This window comes from Hesperophylax consimilis, chromosome 8 (genome assembly GCF_061612785.1).
Source record: "Hesperophylax consimilis isolate HC1 chromosome 8, BYU_Hcon_1.0, whole genome shotgun sequence".
Lineage (NCBI taxonomy): Eukaryota > Metazoa > Arthropoda > Insecta > Trichoptera > Limnephilidae > Hesperophylax > Hesperophylax consimilis.
The window spans coordinates 4,177,246-4,192,623 of NC_142843.1; the positions used below are offsets into that span (position 1 = coordinate 4,177,246).

General features: G+C 35.5%; 1 protein-coding gene across 2 annotated transcripts in view; it reads right to left on the reverse strand.

The window, feature by feature from the left end:
- The window catches only part of Pitslre (cyclin dependent kinase 11B pitslre), a 29,470-nt gene extending 14,595 nt beyond the window's left edge, over positions 1–14,875 (reverse strand). Inside the window, exons 1-7 of one of the 2 annotated variants that reach the window (XM_089634772.1) lie at positions 14,548–14,875; positions 14,303–14,467; positions 13,060–13,958; positions 12,256–12,474; positions 9,599–9,836; positions 6,288–6,474; positions 5,416–5,598 (exon numbers count right to left, since the gene is read on the reverse strand). In XM_089634772.1, the coding sequence (XP_089490898.1) occupies positions 5,416–5,598; positions 6,288–6,474; positions 9,599–9,836; positions 12,256–12,474; positions 13,060–13,958; positions 14,303–14,467; positions 14,548–14,627 (1,971 nt within the window). In that variant the 5' untranslated portion in view covers positions 14,628–14,875. Of the gene's footprint in view, positions 1–5,415; positions 5,599–6,287; positions 6,478–9,598; positions 9,837–12,255; positions 12,475–13,059; positions 13,959–14,302; positions 14,468–14,547 lie in introns of both variants that reach the window. The other variant, XM_089634771.1, reaches the window with a different exon arrangement.
- Positions 14,876–15,378: the final 503 nt, after the last annotated feature.

A 15,378-nucleotide genomic window follows, 5' to 3' on the forward strand; every position in this document is an offset into this window, starting at 1 on the left:
ATGTGTGCCGAGAACGATTGTAAAAATTGTCACACACGTGTGCTCGAAAAGGTTAATATCAGATTACCATATACATACGCCAGCGCTCAAAAAAACTGTAAGACAGAGAGGTGGTGTTAACAGAGAATGTCTTTATAAATATAAATAGATATTCACTATTTGAAAGGGGCAAAATTACATCAATTCATACTCTGTGGCAACCATGATTAATGTCACTGAATACTGCCTGTAATTAATTAATTAAAACAATTTTACCCAAGCAGAACAGTACAAGTGATAAGCGATGGATTAAATGTTATATGTTATCAGGCACCATACTCACTGTTGCATACTTACTGCCCACTAGTCCTTTACCACATCAAGTGTCTTCGTCATCTCAATCTGAACCCAGTGCTGTTCTACGTAGAACCATCCACAAGTCAATTCACTTAGATACATCCTCCACACATTAAATTTGAATGTGTTACTTGACGCTGATCTTTTTCTGAAATACCTTCAATGCCTACATCTGAGGAAACATTCAATTGTGTAGTATGTAGTTTAATATTTTCCTTTACCCAGTTAATTGTAATTGTGCCTTGTAAACCTTTGACTAAAGCGATCATGAAAAGAATTATAACATTCAAATATAATATTACATATTTATAAGCAAAAGAATTTTTCAATCTTAGTGGGATTTTGTTTTCTTCTTTATCTTCATAACCTTAAAACTTTGTCTCAATAAGGGGGTAACCACAACACCCCAATAAACAAACAACACACTATTTGCTGTTAGAATCACAAAGCTATTCCAAAGATAGGAAAGAACTAAATATAATTGGGGCCTGAATTTTTAAAATCAAAATGAGTATTATACCTGTGATGTTCTTTCTTGTTCCATGATTGCGATTTTTTAGTATTTTTTGAAAATGATTTAGGAAATTGTAAAAAATGAAAGAATTACATTAAAAAAAGGGATATTGTAGCACCTTACAACATCAAAACAGTGAACAGAAACATTTATGATGACATGACATGCATAAAATAATTGTTAAATTACGATTTAAACACTAACGCATCTTGAATGGGATGTTGCAAAATTAAAATTGAACTTTCAGTGACTCTGACAATGGTATGTATATCATTACTGTAATGACAAAAGTTTGTGCGTTTAAAAAGTTTTACCAAAATGACATACATTTTGAATCCACTCAATATGTTGAAGTTATTTTTATTTATTACAAATAATCAACTTTTTCTTTCTGTAAAATAAAAGCTTCTGTTCTGGAAAGCAGAATATTTAACATACATCCTTTTGTAATAATTACAGCAACAATATTACAAAGATAGACGGTACAAGTCAAAAATAATTTGTAGATTTTAGAGTTATACATTTACATATAGAAAATGAGCGACATTATTAATACATAATTTAATCCAGGACCAGGGGTGTAGAGGTATCGAAGTTAGTTTGAGGTTAGTTATTTTTAACTGGGGATAGACTCAATCTTAATATTTAACGGTCATCAAGCCTATGATTTTTTTCTAAAACCAGAGGGGTAAATGAGTGACCCCGTCATTACAATTCTCCTGAACATTTATAATATTATAATAACAATATTAATGATAATGGCTGTGTAAGGACGGGGTGATTCAATATCCCCTCATGGGAATAAATTATTTTTTTGGCAACTTGGCTCGTCGAAGGTTAATATAAACCTAACCTCACCATCTAACCAGTGACAGGTGACTTTTTCATTCCTTACACTGAAAATACTTGATCGAGTTATATCTATGAATATTTGAAGGTTTTTGGAAAGCCGTACAAATTCCTGAAAATCTTCATACATTTTTTTACGATCACAATTTTTTTCAGTCTTAACTACTTCTAGAACAAAAAAATCACCAGCTAACACTTTATTTAACTACCTGTTTATATAACTATAGCACAAATTAATATGAACTTAAAAAAATTATAAACCAAATTTAAGTAAATTAAAATTAAAATTTAAAGTTTTAAGCAATGGAATGATAAAAAATTATAAATAAACAATTTGGCAACAGAGAAAAGATAATTAATTTAAGTAATTATGTAAATTTTATTAGTAAAAAAAAAAACCTTTAAAAAATGTGTTCATTAAAACATGAATAGTTTTGAAATTTTAGGGTGGTAAAAATATGTATTTTTTACTATAAAAAAACATACATACTTAAAAATATGAATTTTCTGAGAAGTAGGTGGTTAGGGACTAATTAAATGCAAGTTTACTAAGTTCGAATAAATCCTCTCCCATCTGGATAAAAGTAGTCATTAAAGCAACATAATCGATAAGCGTAAAACATAATTTGTAAAATTTGTGGTAAACATCACATAACAGTTATTTCAAATTCCAATTGGCTGTGGTTTAAGAGGAGAAAATAATATAAATATATCAAGACCACCTTATCACCTAACATCATTGGGACTACTTAAAGCTTGTAAACTGAATGCAGGAAACTCATAAAACTGTATCCTTCAAATGTGGGAAAAGTAGGTACTAATCTAATGTATAACAAAATTGGAAAGGTACTTTCTAAGTTTTCTTTTTTTTTACTCGGTATTTGAATGTGTTCCCTTTTTAAATGTAATAAAATCAAAACAAAGGAATCGCTTTGGGGCGGTTTATTGGAGGGGAAAAAACATTAAATTGATAGGTTATTGCAGGGGTATAACTGTGATTGAAAATTGGAACCGTGAATATTGTGACGTCATATTATTTCCTAACTACATCCACCAATGAAAAAAAAACTCTGAAAGTCTATGGAATAAACTTTCAGAGTTTTTTATTGGTGTATAGTATAATAAGTGGGCTCCAAATGAGAATTTTACTGTCTATATATTGGCATATCTATGGTTTTTTTAGGACCAATTTGTTTCATACAAAAAGCCCAAAGCTATCGATCTAGTGAGTGGTATATTTATGGGTTATTTAGTTATTGTGCAGAAATGACAATGGCATTTTAATTGTTGCGTACTTCTGAATAATAAATAAATTAGGAAAACGTGAAATCATTACAGTAGAACCCCGTTAATTCGAACCCCAATAATTCGAAAAAACGCGTAATTCGAAATTTTCGCCAAAAAAATTTCCGCAAAAATTTTTTTTCATACAAAATGGTTTTTGAATTCGAAATTCGTTAATTCGTAATTCGAAATTTATTTTTGTCCGAAAAACGAAAATTTGTTTGTGTAATTCGAAAAAAAATTGATTTTTGCGAAAATAAATCATAATATTTCGCAAATCTGAATCTAAAACTCAGCCGTGGCGGTAAAACGCCGAAAAATGTATTTTTTCGTGGTTATACATCGTCCTAATTAGTATTATTATTTTGTAAATCTGAATCGATTTACACTAGAATGTCGTATTTTTTCCAATTTATTTCGAATATCCGAGTTTGAAGTGCCGAGAAAATACGTTTTACGCGGATATATGTCGTAGTTTTACGAGTTTACACAAAATATCTGAATTTAAATTTACGCGAAATTTCGATTTACGCGTAAATGTATCGTATATTCACGAATTTATTTCGAATATTTGAATTTCAAATGGCCCGACGCGACGGAAATCGGCCGCGAAATCTCGATTTACGAGTAAATATATCGTATTTTTACGAATTTATTTCGAAAATCTGAATTTTAAATGACCCGCCGCGACGGAAATCGGACGCGGAAATATATCGTATTTTTACTAACTTTACTTCGAATATCTTCGAGTTAAAAATACGGGGCGACGGAAATCGGCCAAAAATTTTCTATTCACGCCGAAATATGACATATTATTACGAATTTACTTCAAATATCTGAACTTAAAAGGGCCGGCCGCGACGAAAAACTGCCGATAAAATTCGATTTACGCGGAAATATATCATATTTTTACGAATTTACATCAAATATCTGAATTTAAAGAGTCGGCCGCGACGGATATCGGCCACGTATTCTCGATTTACACCGAAATATATCGTATTTTTACGAATTTAAATTCAGATATTCGAAATAATGGGCCAGCGCGACGGAAATCTACCGCGAAATCTCGATTAAGCGGATATATATAGTATTTTTACGAATTTAAATTCAGATATTCGAAATAATGGGCCAGCCGCGACGGAAATCTACCGCAAAATCTCGATTTATGCGGAAATATATTGTATTTTTACGAATATCTCAATTTAAAGGGTAGGCCGCAGCCGAAATCGGCCGCGAAATCTCGATTTACGCGTAAATATATAGCATTTTTACGAATATCTGAATTTAAAGGGCCGGCCGCTACGGTAATCGGCCGCGAAAATAAAGAAATAATTGGTATTAATACGAATTTACTGCTAAAATACCACCCGGATTTGAAGAGGCGGCCGAGAAAATCGATTTTCGGCGTTTTTTTTTTTTTTTTTTTTTCATTAAATTTCGAATTACGTGGGAATTCGTTAATTCAATAGAACCTCGTTAATTCGAAATCCACGGGACATCAAAAATCAAATTTCGAATTAACGAGGTTCTATTGTATTTTTTATCAAAGGAACCGTATACTGTCCACAACAATGTAATATAAAACAATCACTATTTGTTGCAATCTTCCAAAGTGATTGAGTTGTTTGATTTTTTTTCACTGCTAAAATACAGATGATTCATTACTTCTGGAAGAGTCTATTACTGTTATGAAGGTGCACATTACTGTGGAAAGTTAAATAATATATTTCTACAGAAGAGCACAAGTGGAGAACAATCTGAAACAAACAATGAAGAAATTGTTTTTCTAGATAGTCTATAGTCTAAGACCAATCTACAAAGTCTAATTTCTTAAGTAACTGTGCATAGAGATATTTCCATTTTAAAGAATACAAGCTTTATGTGGTCACAAAAACCTAAGGCAGGGAATGATGAAGGGAATCAAATTATTTTGTCAACATTTTATAAATTATTTAAAATGTTAAGTGAACATAAAATAATGTCCTCATCATCTTTCACTGGGTGGTCAGAGGTGATTTCTTACCAAATAAAATATAGTGGGTTTTCATAAAGATAACAATTCATAATTCAACGTAAGGAACATTCTGTTGGTGGCATGAAGAGACCTCCTAAAAGAAAGTATCGGTGTGAAGGGACCCACGGCCGTGTTTGGGTAAGAGTGGGTGTTGTGGGTTGTTTGGGACAATAAATAGAAAGAGAACAAGATATGGGCCGGAGCCCCGCCCCTCGCTCTTAGGTAGTAGAATGGACAACCTTGACTGATTGGTTCAGAGGTCAATCACAATTCTCTTGTAGATAAGAGGTGCCGGGCCTGCAGAATAAAAACACACAGGACATTAATACAAGGCCAGGCAGGGGGCGCGCGGGGCCCCGCTCTGGAGCCCCGCCGCCCTAGCAATACATCATACAATAGACTGAAAGGGGCATATTACCTTGAGCAGGGTGTTGATTTCTCGCAGAGAGGTGATGGGGAAACCCTCCTTTTCCTTTTCCATCTTCAGTCTCTTGAGAGCCACTATCTCCTCGGTGGTCTTATCTCTCGCTCGGTACACCACTCCGTAGGTGCCCTCCTCTATTCTGTTCAGGCATTGGAACTCCTCTACCGACCGACAGCCCTAGAACACCACGCACAACATGTTATCCCAACAGGCTCCTTCTTTGTGCACATCGTCATAATACACTAATAATTGCCACCCACTCTTGGTACAGTACATAATAACATGTTTACTTAACTCCTTTTCATATTAGCCTACAACATATGTATAGTGACACATTGCTACAGCAGAGGAAACATTGCAACTACCGCACTGAAGACTCTTGGTCTCATTTCACTTTCAGCAGTCACCATTTATCAATGTGGACTTGACTTGTCTCAGAGCTACATAATCCATTGCAGAATCTATTTGAAATTCACAGATCAAGTTACCAATAAGGGAATATTCTGCTGAACAATATTAAGGGTAAAAATAATGTGCGTTATAATCTACGCGTTCATAGATAGCTTTACTTTAAATAATTTATGAGAGTATTAACACTTTCCAGGCCGCGACTTTAGACACGTGCTAAACGTATCACATCATGAACAGAAATATGCAAACCAAACACGAACACAGTTCGGACTTGGCCGATTAGCCCAAAAAATCTACACGGAGTTCATATTCGGCCGCATGGGGATAGGAAGTGAGTAAAGTGCCAAATCGAATTCCCCGATATTACCAAATTCTCAAATTTCCCGACCTGCGGAAGAAATACATCAGTTAAATAAATAAATGTTCAATATTAAAGATAATTGGTGGGTATGTACCTGTAAGGCGGGATAGTAGGGCGGCAGGGGGGGCTGGGGGGAGCCAGCCGGGGAGGAAGGGTGTGGCGGGGGGGGACTGCCCTCCCCCTGCATGTCCTCCCTGTCTTGTCTCGCGCTGTTTGCGTCTTCTACCCCATTGCTGGCACTCGGAGGAGAGAAAGAGTGAGATCTTGAGCGAGATCGGGATCTGCTAACGTAACCAACAAGTTAATAAAATATTCCACTAATCATTTTTAAATCTTCATCAGCACCACATCAGAAAGTGGGTGCTTTTTTAACCTAATTATTACTCTAGACTTGGGTGCAGTGAAAAATGGAGGATACATAATATTTCAGTAATGTTAATGTAACAACACAACTTTTGTTATATGTACAGAGAAATCTCGATCAACCATTCCTCGAATAATCATTGGTAAATTTTGGATAGGGCCTGACACGCTTATTACGAATAATTTTTAGAAAAAAACTTTATATTCGCCTTAATTACTATAAAAGAAAACTTTTTGCATTTCGGGCGGCGGAAAATTATGCATTTTGATTTTCAATTGCATAAAACCAAAATTCACTTCGCGAATCGATGTGGCGACAACGCGACGCCATTAGGAACGCACTGTTATGTTGGTATCACTGATGCATTAACAAGAGCTAAATACGACCGTTGCTATCTTCGTGGGATGCCGAGGTTTGTGTAATATGGTTTGTGATACAAAGGAAAGTGCCCCTTAATAACGCCTGCTCGCGTCAAGGCAAGAAAAACATCCCAGTTTTCAACTAGTTTACCGGCTACGCAAGGTTTGTGTAACATGGTTTGTGATACAAATCAATGTATCAGGGATACCAACATAACAGTGACGTACCTAATGGCAGCTGATTGCCGCCGCATCGATTCGCGAAGTGAATTTTGGTTAACGCAATTGAAAATTTAAATTCATAATTTTCCGCCGCCCGAAATGCAAAAAGTTTTCTTTTATAGTAATTAAGGCGAATATAAAGTTTTTTTCTAAAAAATATTCGTAATAAGCGTGTCAGGCCCTATCCAAAAATTACCTAATCATTTTCCCACGTGTGTCGATTATTTCTATTAAGACTCATACAGCGGTGCGTGTGTGCAGTTATCTTTTTACCTTCTAGTTTTTGAGCATTTTAAAATTAAAAATGAGCCGATCGTTGAAAAATGTGCATACTCTTCAAGAAAGAATAAAAATTGTCTAATTAGAAAAAAATCCTGCTGGATGAAGCCAAGCTCGGCAAAGTTTAGGAATTGGGGCATTTTTATTTATATGTAAAATATGTGTCTTTTTTACAATAATAAAAATTTAATTACGAATGTAGCTTTTTTTCTATATTCCCGTATTAATAGTTCATTTAAAAAATAATAGAGGTTTCACTGTATATTCCCAGTGTCTTCACGGCATAAAATGATTTCATATTTCTGGAAAAAATGGATTAAAATCATAGACATATGAATATTAGTAGACCTGCCCTAAGTGATTAAAAGCGTATTATCCCCACTCCCCATACCGGTTCCATTGGAGCCGGCTGTGCTCGCGTATGGCCTCAAGTGAAAGTTGAAACCGTGACGTCATCATTCTTGTGCGAACTATGGTCGAGGCATCATCGGTTCATTTTACGAAATAACACGGCAAAATGTTGACTTGTGCTATGAAAACTTGTAAAAATAGATGTGAAAAAGAGAATAAACCCAATTGTCGTATTACATTCCATATATAAGCATTATTTTACTTTATTTTAAGCATATTCACATCGTATAATATGGATCAGTTGTAGAAACATATACTATCACATTGAGAAACGTCTGGACGCGAAACACAAAGCTGGTTGGTTGCTGCGAAGTAAATTATGAACATTTATAAAAGTGTCTTAACTAAATACTTAAACGAAATATTCGACTCTAAAAATATAAGAAATTTTTTGCCGAATTTGGACTTCGCAAATTTGTTCATAACATGGCGAGTAATTTGCGCTCCCATGTAAAAATGTCTATTCATTCAAAAGCAGATTTTACTTTTAAGAACTAAATGGTGATATTATAATGCGAGATGTCTATTTACTGTCAGATTGATTTATTGACGAATCACAGTCAGCTTTACCCCCTTCGTTCTTCAACAGTTGATTTTACCCCTCGCCATTATCTTCTCGTCTATTAATTCCTATGTCTGTGATTAAAATGCAAAAAATGGTTTTATCTAGTTAAAATAATATTTAAAAAATACATAAATATCTGCAATCCAGTTATAACTGAAAAGCATTGTAAGGTTGGCGGCAGTTATCCTTGAACAATTCAAAGCGTGTGCTCTAATGCAACAAATTTTGCATAATTGCCAGAATAATCTTGATCTAAGCAGCTATAACAATAATGAAATTACATATATCCACTCTCCATAAATGAGTGTGACTGGAGATGAAGATTCGTCATCCATGACTACATTAAATTTCAGAATATATGAAATAAGCATTGAAAAGTTTAACAGGCTTAGAGTGGAAGATACTCTTAGTATCGCCCTGGTGTAAGACCACCATTCAGAATTGAAACGTTACTTGAAATCGGCTTTAGACCAGATTTGAATAGCCAGGTACTCCCTCAACTTCCTGTTCCCCTACTACCTTCAGGATGCAATAACCTCACTGGCTCCAGACGGTTGGGAGCAGTTGGGACCAGTTGGGACTCTTGTGAGATATTATTTTTTTTTATAAATTTAAAAATTACATTGATGCAAGAGAAAGCAAAAAAAATAATTTTAATGTTTTATAATTCAATTTCAATTTCAATTTTTTCAATTTCAGTGCCGGCAACCCTATAATAATGGTTTATGTACGTACATACACACCATTTATTAAAAACAGAATTTTGTTTATACTTATCCGTGTTTATCATATTTATTTTTTACTACGAAATACCTTTTACTATTATTTTTTACCATATTTTTAGTATTAAAATTTATGTTGATTCAATTTGTGTTCCTTAAATCGTAAAAGAGTTGTATTTTAAATAAACAGAGACTTGCACATTATATTAAAGATATTTACGTGATTCGGAAGCATTTTACAAAATGCTGTTTCTCGAAACATAACTTACATAACTGGAGTTACGCCACATTATTATTGTAAATAACACTTAATACATTCTGTACTTATGCCATACATATAATATTATATCCATTCATGTAAACACTTACAATTCAATTGAGAATAACATAATATTATACAGTCAACTAATATTACTTGTTATGTAAAACAAGACAGTTAAAATAAGCATCAAAAGAGAATTAAATAAGGATAGAGTACAATACCTTCTCTTGGGTGTATCGGAGTGGATGGAGGCAGGTGATCTGCTAGGGCTGATGGCCTCCCTACCTCCGTCCTCCTCTCCGGAGCTGGCACGGTGAGCGTTCCTCTCATCCTCCCCTGGCCGGCCCGTTCCCGAGGTCTCGTCTTCCTCCGCACTCTCCTCACCCTCGCCGGATGCTGTGTCTCCTTCACTTTCTCCAGAACCGGATGAAGAATCCGAAGAAGTGCCTGTATGCTCTCCTGAGGAAAAAAACTATATTTAACACATTGACGGACACTTGCCGGCAAACAGAGGTACATGACATGGCACATGCTGTATTTAGTACAAGAGGAAAATTTTGCGTTTTGTGAAAATCGGTAAAAAAAAAATTTTTTACCACCTTTAGTTATGACATTATCAAGAATTTGCAATATGACTTGTGACAGAAATAAGACGGCTTCCGGTGGCGAGCAGTCCATAAAAGCTGAAAAGCTGTACCGCCTGAAGAAAATTGACCGAAGACAGAAAAAAACATCATTTTAGAAACTAGATAAAATTATCTTTGAAATGTTTGTGTTTGAAATCAACATTGATATTTCTAAAATATTAAATTTCAATTTCAAACATGAATATGTTAGCAAAAAAAAATGACCAGGATACAAGGCGATGCCATACGTAGTAATGCAAAATCATGTGTTCTTGATTTGAAAATTTGGTCGCCTAGAAATGTTTCAGATGCTTTAATTAAATACTGCGAGTAGAATACATCTTGGCCTTTGGAATAATCGAGTATTTTTTAGATAAGACTTTATAAGCCCAGAAAAAATAATGTATAAGGCCTATAAAAACTGCTTTAAAGTTCAAAATCTCCTACTTACGAACCCATTTTGGGTTATGATTTTATTGTATAATGTGGCAAATTAAGTTATTTATAAAATGATCGAAAAAAAATTAAATATTTATGCCTGAACATCCACAAAATAAAATAAAAGGCACTTTTTTGCCTTTTTTTTTCATGCATAAATCAAAACAGGCGGATGGTGTTAAGCGGGAATTTAAACCTTTTCACCATCTACAAAAGGGTTATTATTGATAGCGGCTCAATTTAAAATATTACACGACGTAGTGCATCGCTTTAATTGAAACGTCCATAATTTTCAAAGAATTAGATTTTTATAAAATATTCCTTTTATGTAGGGAATTAGTAAGAAAACTGTTACTTCACTTTTTATGCCTTTTTTAAATTAAAAAAAAATATGCATAATTTTTTTTATTTTTCATTGAAAAATCCTGCCAATTTGTAATCATACACTTTGACAATTTTTTTGGATTTTATCCATGTGATCATGTATAAATATTAGAGACAAACTGAGAAGAATAATTTTTTATCTTTCCAACGATGAACAAACCACATATCTACGCATTATAGAAAAAAGTGTTAAAAATAATTTTATAATGTGCGGTGAGAAATGTCCTTCAAAGCTTCTAATAGAAAATGATGTTCGTGGCTGGTAATGTGCTTCTGAGGCCTGACAGGTTAAGAACAATTATATTGATTGCAAGGTAACTCTTACAGAACTGTAGTAATTATCCAATTATTTTTAAATTTACATCAAGTTAGCGGGATTACTCACTAGCCTTGTAGCTAACCTGATTCTAGCTAACAGATTCCAGGTTTGTTTTCTACTGATGACATTTATATTTTTCATTGTAATTTTGATTAAAACAAAAATACAATTATATTATCTGATATTGTTATTGACGTTTCTGTATCTGGAAAGTATGTTTAAGAGAGATGGAAAGGCTAATAAAAGATATTGAAAGAGAGGTAAATGCAGGAAACTCCATTAATGAAGGACTGAACGCAGTTGGCGCTAGTAAAAAAAACTGTCAAAAGAAACAAAGCTAGCAGTTCACAATGGAGTACTGGTACCTACCCTGGCAGAGGAAGAACGATAGACTGCGTTCGCTGTAGAAATGAGATCCCTGAGGCATATGTGTGGTAAAACCATAGAATGAAGGGCTTGTTTAAGTGTAATGAGTAGAATTAATAAAAGGATGCTCAGATGGTTTGGGCATGTAGAGCGAATGAACGAAGAAACGAGAATACATGACACAAACATTATTGTTAAAAGAAGTCGGGAACGCCCGAGGAAAACATGGCACGATCAAGTGAACCAGATACTTCAGTCGGGTCATGTCAAGATTCGGAATAACAGAAGAGTATGTATGAGATTAATGTGAATGAGGCAAGTAGTGTGTGCCAAGACCAAGTTGTTTGGCAGTCCGGCCTCTCTGCCTACCCATGGAGAAACGGCGTGATGGTTGGTTAATTGGTTGGTCAAGTTAGTTTAACGTATTTCTCAGAATTACCAGACGTAGTGACATCCTGTTAAATATATATATATATGTAACCACATTATGAATAACTCTTGGAATTGAATCATTCAATATATAAATGTGTATCATTATTTAAATGGACGGGACCTATTAGGAGATATATATATAGTATTCATATTTAAAAAGATAACTAGAAGCATTTTAGTTTTATGTTAGCCAAGATATAATATCTATTAGCTGAAAGGGATAATATCTTTTAATTCGAAGAACTAAATAAATAACAATGAGTTTATACGTCAATGAAAAAACGAGATGAAAGTTACTATAAAAAAAGTATACCTTCTTCCTGTTCTTCATGATCGCTGGCATCCGAAACGGTAACCACCTCAGGAGGCGAGGTAGAGGGGCGGGGACGTTTGGCAGGGGTCGGGGAGGGGTGCTGCTGGGGGGCAGGTGAGGGGGGCGCCGGGGCGGGGGAGGGCGGCCGCTTGGCGCGGCGGGAGCGCCTCTCCTGGAGGGCCGCGCGACCCTCTTCCTTGCGCCGCTCCATCTCACGCTCTGGAAAATTAACTGAACTTACGAAGAGCAAATATAGTGACTGTCGATATTTCATACTTTAACAGTCATAAATTTACAAAGAAAAGGGTTTTACACTAAAACCAAAGAGAAAGTCAGCAAAACCAAATTATTGATATGTGACAAGGATAGTATGTACATATTATACCTATTATATAAAATGAAAAGCTTAGGTTACTTGTAATAGTTTAAGGTTTATGATAATTAACACAGATATTTAACCTTTACGTGCCTGAAGGTAAAAATCACATTTCACCCTAGGGTCCTCATATATCACGGAGCAATTGTATCACTTAATATTTTTTATGTCCTTTCCAGTAACATGTGGATGTTAGTTCTACCGTTTTAACTGGACATCGCCAATCTTCGCCCAGCAGTCAATCATTAAGTAAAGCAAAACAGTAAAAGAGATGGTACAAAATCGAACTATACATATATTATTGTATAGTCCTTTTCAGTAAAAGTAAAATGTAAAATGTAACACCATAAACCCTAACAATTGAACCAAATCATAATAATATTAAGTAACATAAAGGTTTACCCGAACTTAGAAAGGATTTAACTAACCTGTGTGTAATAGTTTGTCCCTCCTCTGCAGGTGAGCAGCCCGGTAGGAGTCCCCGCGGCGCTCGGGAGAGTCTTCCCTGCGCCTGTCTTGCTGCTGCTCCTTGGAGCGTCTTTTGCTCAGCAGTCGCGAGCGCAGGTCCTCCAGCTCCTTGTCCCCCTGGGCGCCCCCGCGCTCCCCTTGCCCCGCACTGCCTCGGTGCCTGCCCGAGCTCGCCTCATCTGATGAGGCGTGGCGAGAGCGCACCTCCTTCCTCTCCTTGGAGCGCTCTGCCTCCATGTATCTTTCTCTCTCGCGGTCCCTCTCCTTCTCTCGAGGGGGTTCTTTAGGGATGTAGACTTCCTTCTCCCTTTCTCGATAGGGCTCCTTAGAAATGTAGGCATCCTTCTCTCGTTCCTTTTCTCTATAAGCCTCCTTGGGGATGTAGGATTCCTTCTCTCTTTCTCTGTCCTTTTCTCGGTATGGCTCTTTTGAGACATAAGTATCTTTTTCTCTTTCTCTATCTTTTTCCCGATAGGGCTCTTTGGTGAGGTAGGTCTCTTTTTCCCTTTCTCTATCCTTTTCCCGGTAAGCTTCCTTGGAGATGTAGGCATCTTTCTCTCGCTCCCTTTCCTTTTCCCTGTAGGGTTCTTTGGCAATATAAGCTTCCTTCTCCCTTTCCCTGTAAACCTCCTTGGACAGATAGGCCTCCTTCTCCCTGTAGGGGTCGGGCTCCCGATAAATCTCCTTCTCCCGCATTTGCTCCCTGTCCCGGTACACCTGCTTCTCCCGGTACACTTCTTTGTCTCGGACATACTCCCGCTCTCTCGGATGTTCCTTGCCATGATACGCCATTTCACGGTCGCTGTGTCTAATTACGTCATTCTCTTTTTTAGTTCTGGAGTCAGGTTTGTCTCTTTCCCTTTAAAAAGGTGCATCGTTTAAATAATTGGCATTTTAATTAATAAAAACCACATATTTTAAATTAGGTCAGTAGTAAAAATTGCGAAAAAAAAGATACTGACTTTAAAAATGAGACTTTTCTAAGTTAGTTAACATAATAAGGAATCTGAACAGTGACTACTGAAAGATAACATTTCAGACTACTGGATAGCTACAGAAACACGGCTCCAAGTCAATAAATGAGTGATTAATGTTTAGGATGAATCATAGGAATGCCACTGAACTCTAAGGACGAGTGTCAAATATATTATGTAAATAATTCAAGTAACATACTATTAAACATAAAGATGATTATTTACATACCTGAAAGCGTGTTTTTTATCCCTATGCAAATGTTCTTTGTGTCTTTCTGATTTTCCACTGTGCCTATTTTTCCTATCGTCCTTAGGAGCACGACTAGAAATTATCTGAGCCTGTGGTGGCTTTATATCTAGTGAGTCATTGGTATCTATATCTTCTTCGGATAAACTGCAAAACACAAAATTATTAGTAAAAGCAAGAAAACGAATAAACAACACATTCGTTAAAAAAACGTTTACGACAGTAACCTAAAATCCATTTCCTCTTGTGGAACAGGACTTCTGGCCAATTCACCATCTTCACTTTGATCATCCTCATAATTGCTCATGGTATTTTAAAAAATAATTAAAACCAAACAGTTCTATTCGCACTTTACGAAAACGTAAAAACAAAATTTCTAAAATGGCATAATGGCGACAGCACAAGCACAAACGCCAAGTTCAATCACAAACTACGAATTCAAACATAGAGTAAGAGCATAGATGACAGACCCAAACAATAGACAAAATTGTCTCTTCTGAAAGTTCTTCCTCTCTTTTTTTTACTCACCAATTTGAGCATTCCAGGATGATTCCAAGCATAAATAAAATGTGATTCCAGGCATTATGGATAATAACAATTTAAAATGTCAAATTTATTCTACGCCGTTTTCGTAAAAAATCATCTCAAGGGTGCTTTACAACTCATCCTGGTAGTAAAAAAATCCTGGTGTATTTTTCTAGCGGTAAATAAATTAGTCCTATGACATTGGATGAGCCTAAGGTTCGTAATATAGGCACTTTTTGGGAAAAAAAAGACGGAGGGACTTTTTTCAAAAGGAAAGATCTCCATCACTTTTCACAAGGCTTTCCTCGCACTTATGTTTTTACATTAATTACAATTAATATCAATAAATGTTGTTTTTAACAGTAACAATGTGGTATACATTGGTGAATGGTAAAAAAGCCTGGGACGTCCGAGGAAGACATGGCTCGATCAAATGCATAAATAAACCACTCACATCAAATGAAACGAATACTTTCAAAATTATGATATTATTTTCAAACTACACCTAGTTTTCAGTTATACTAGAACTAGTT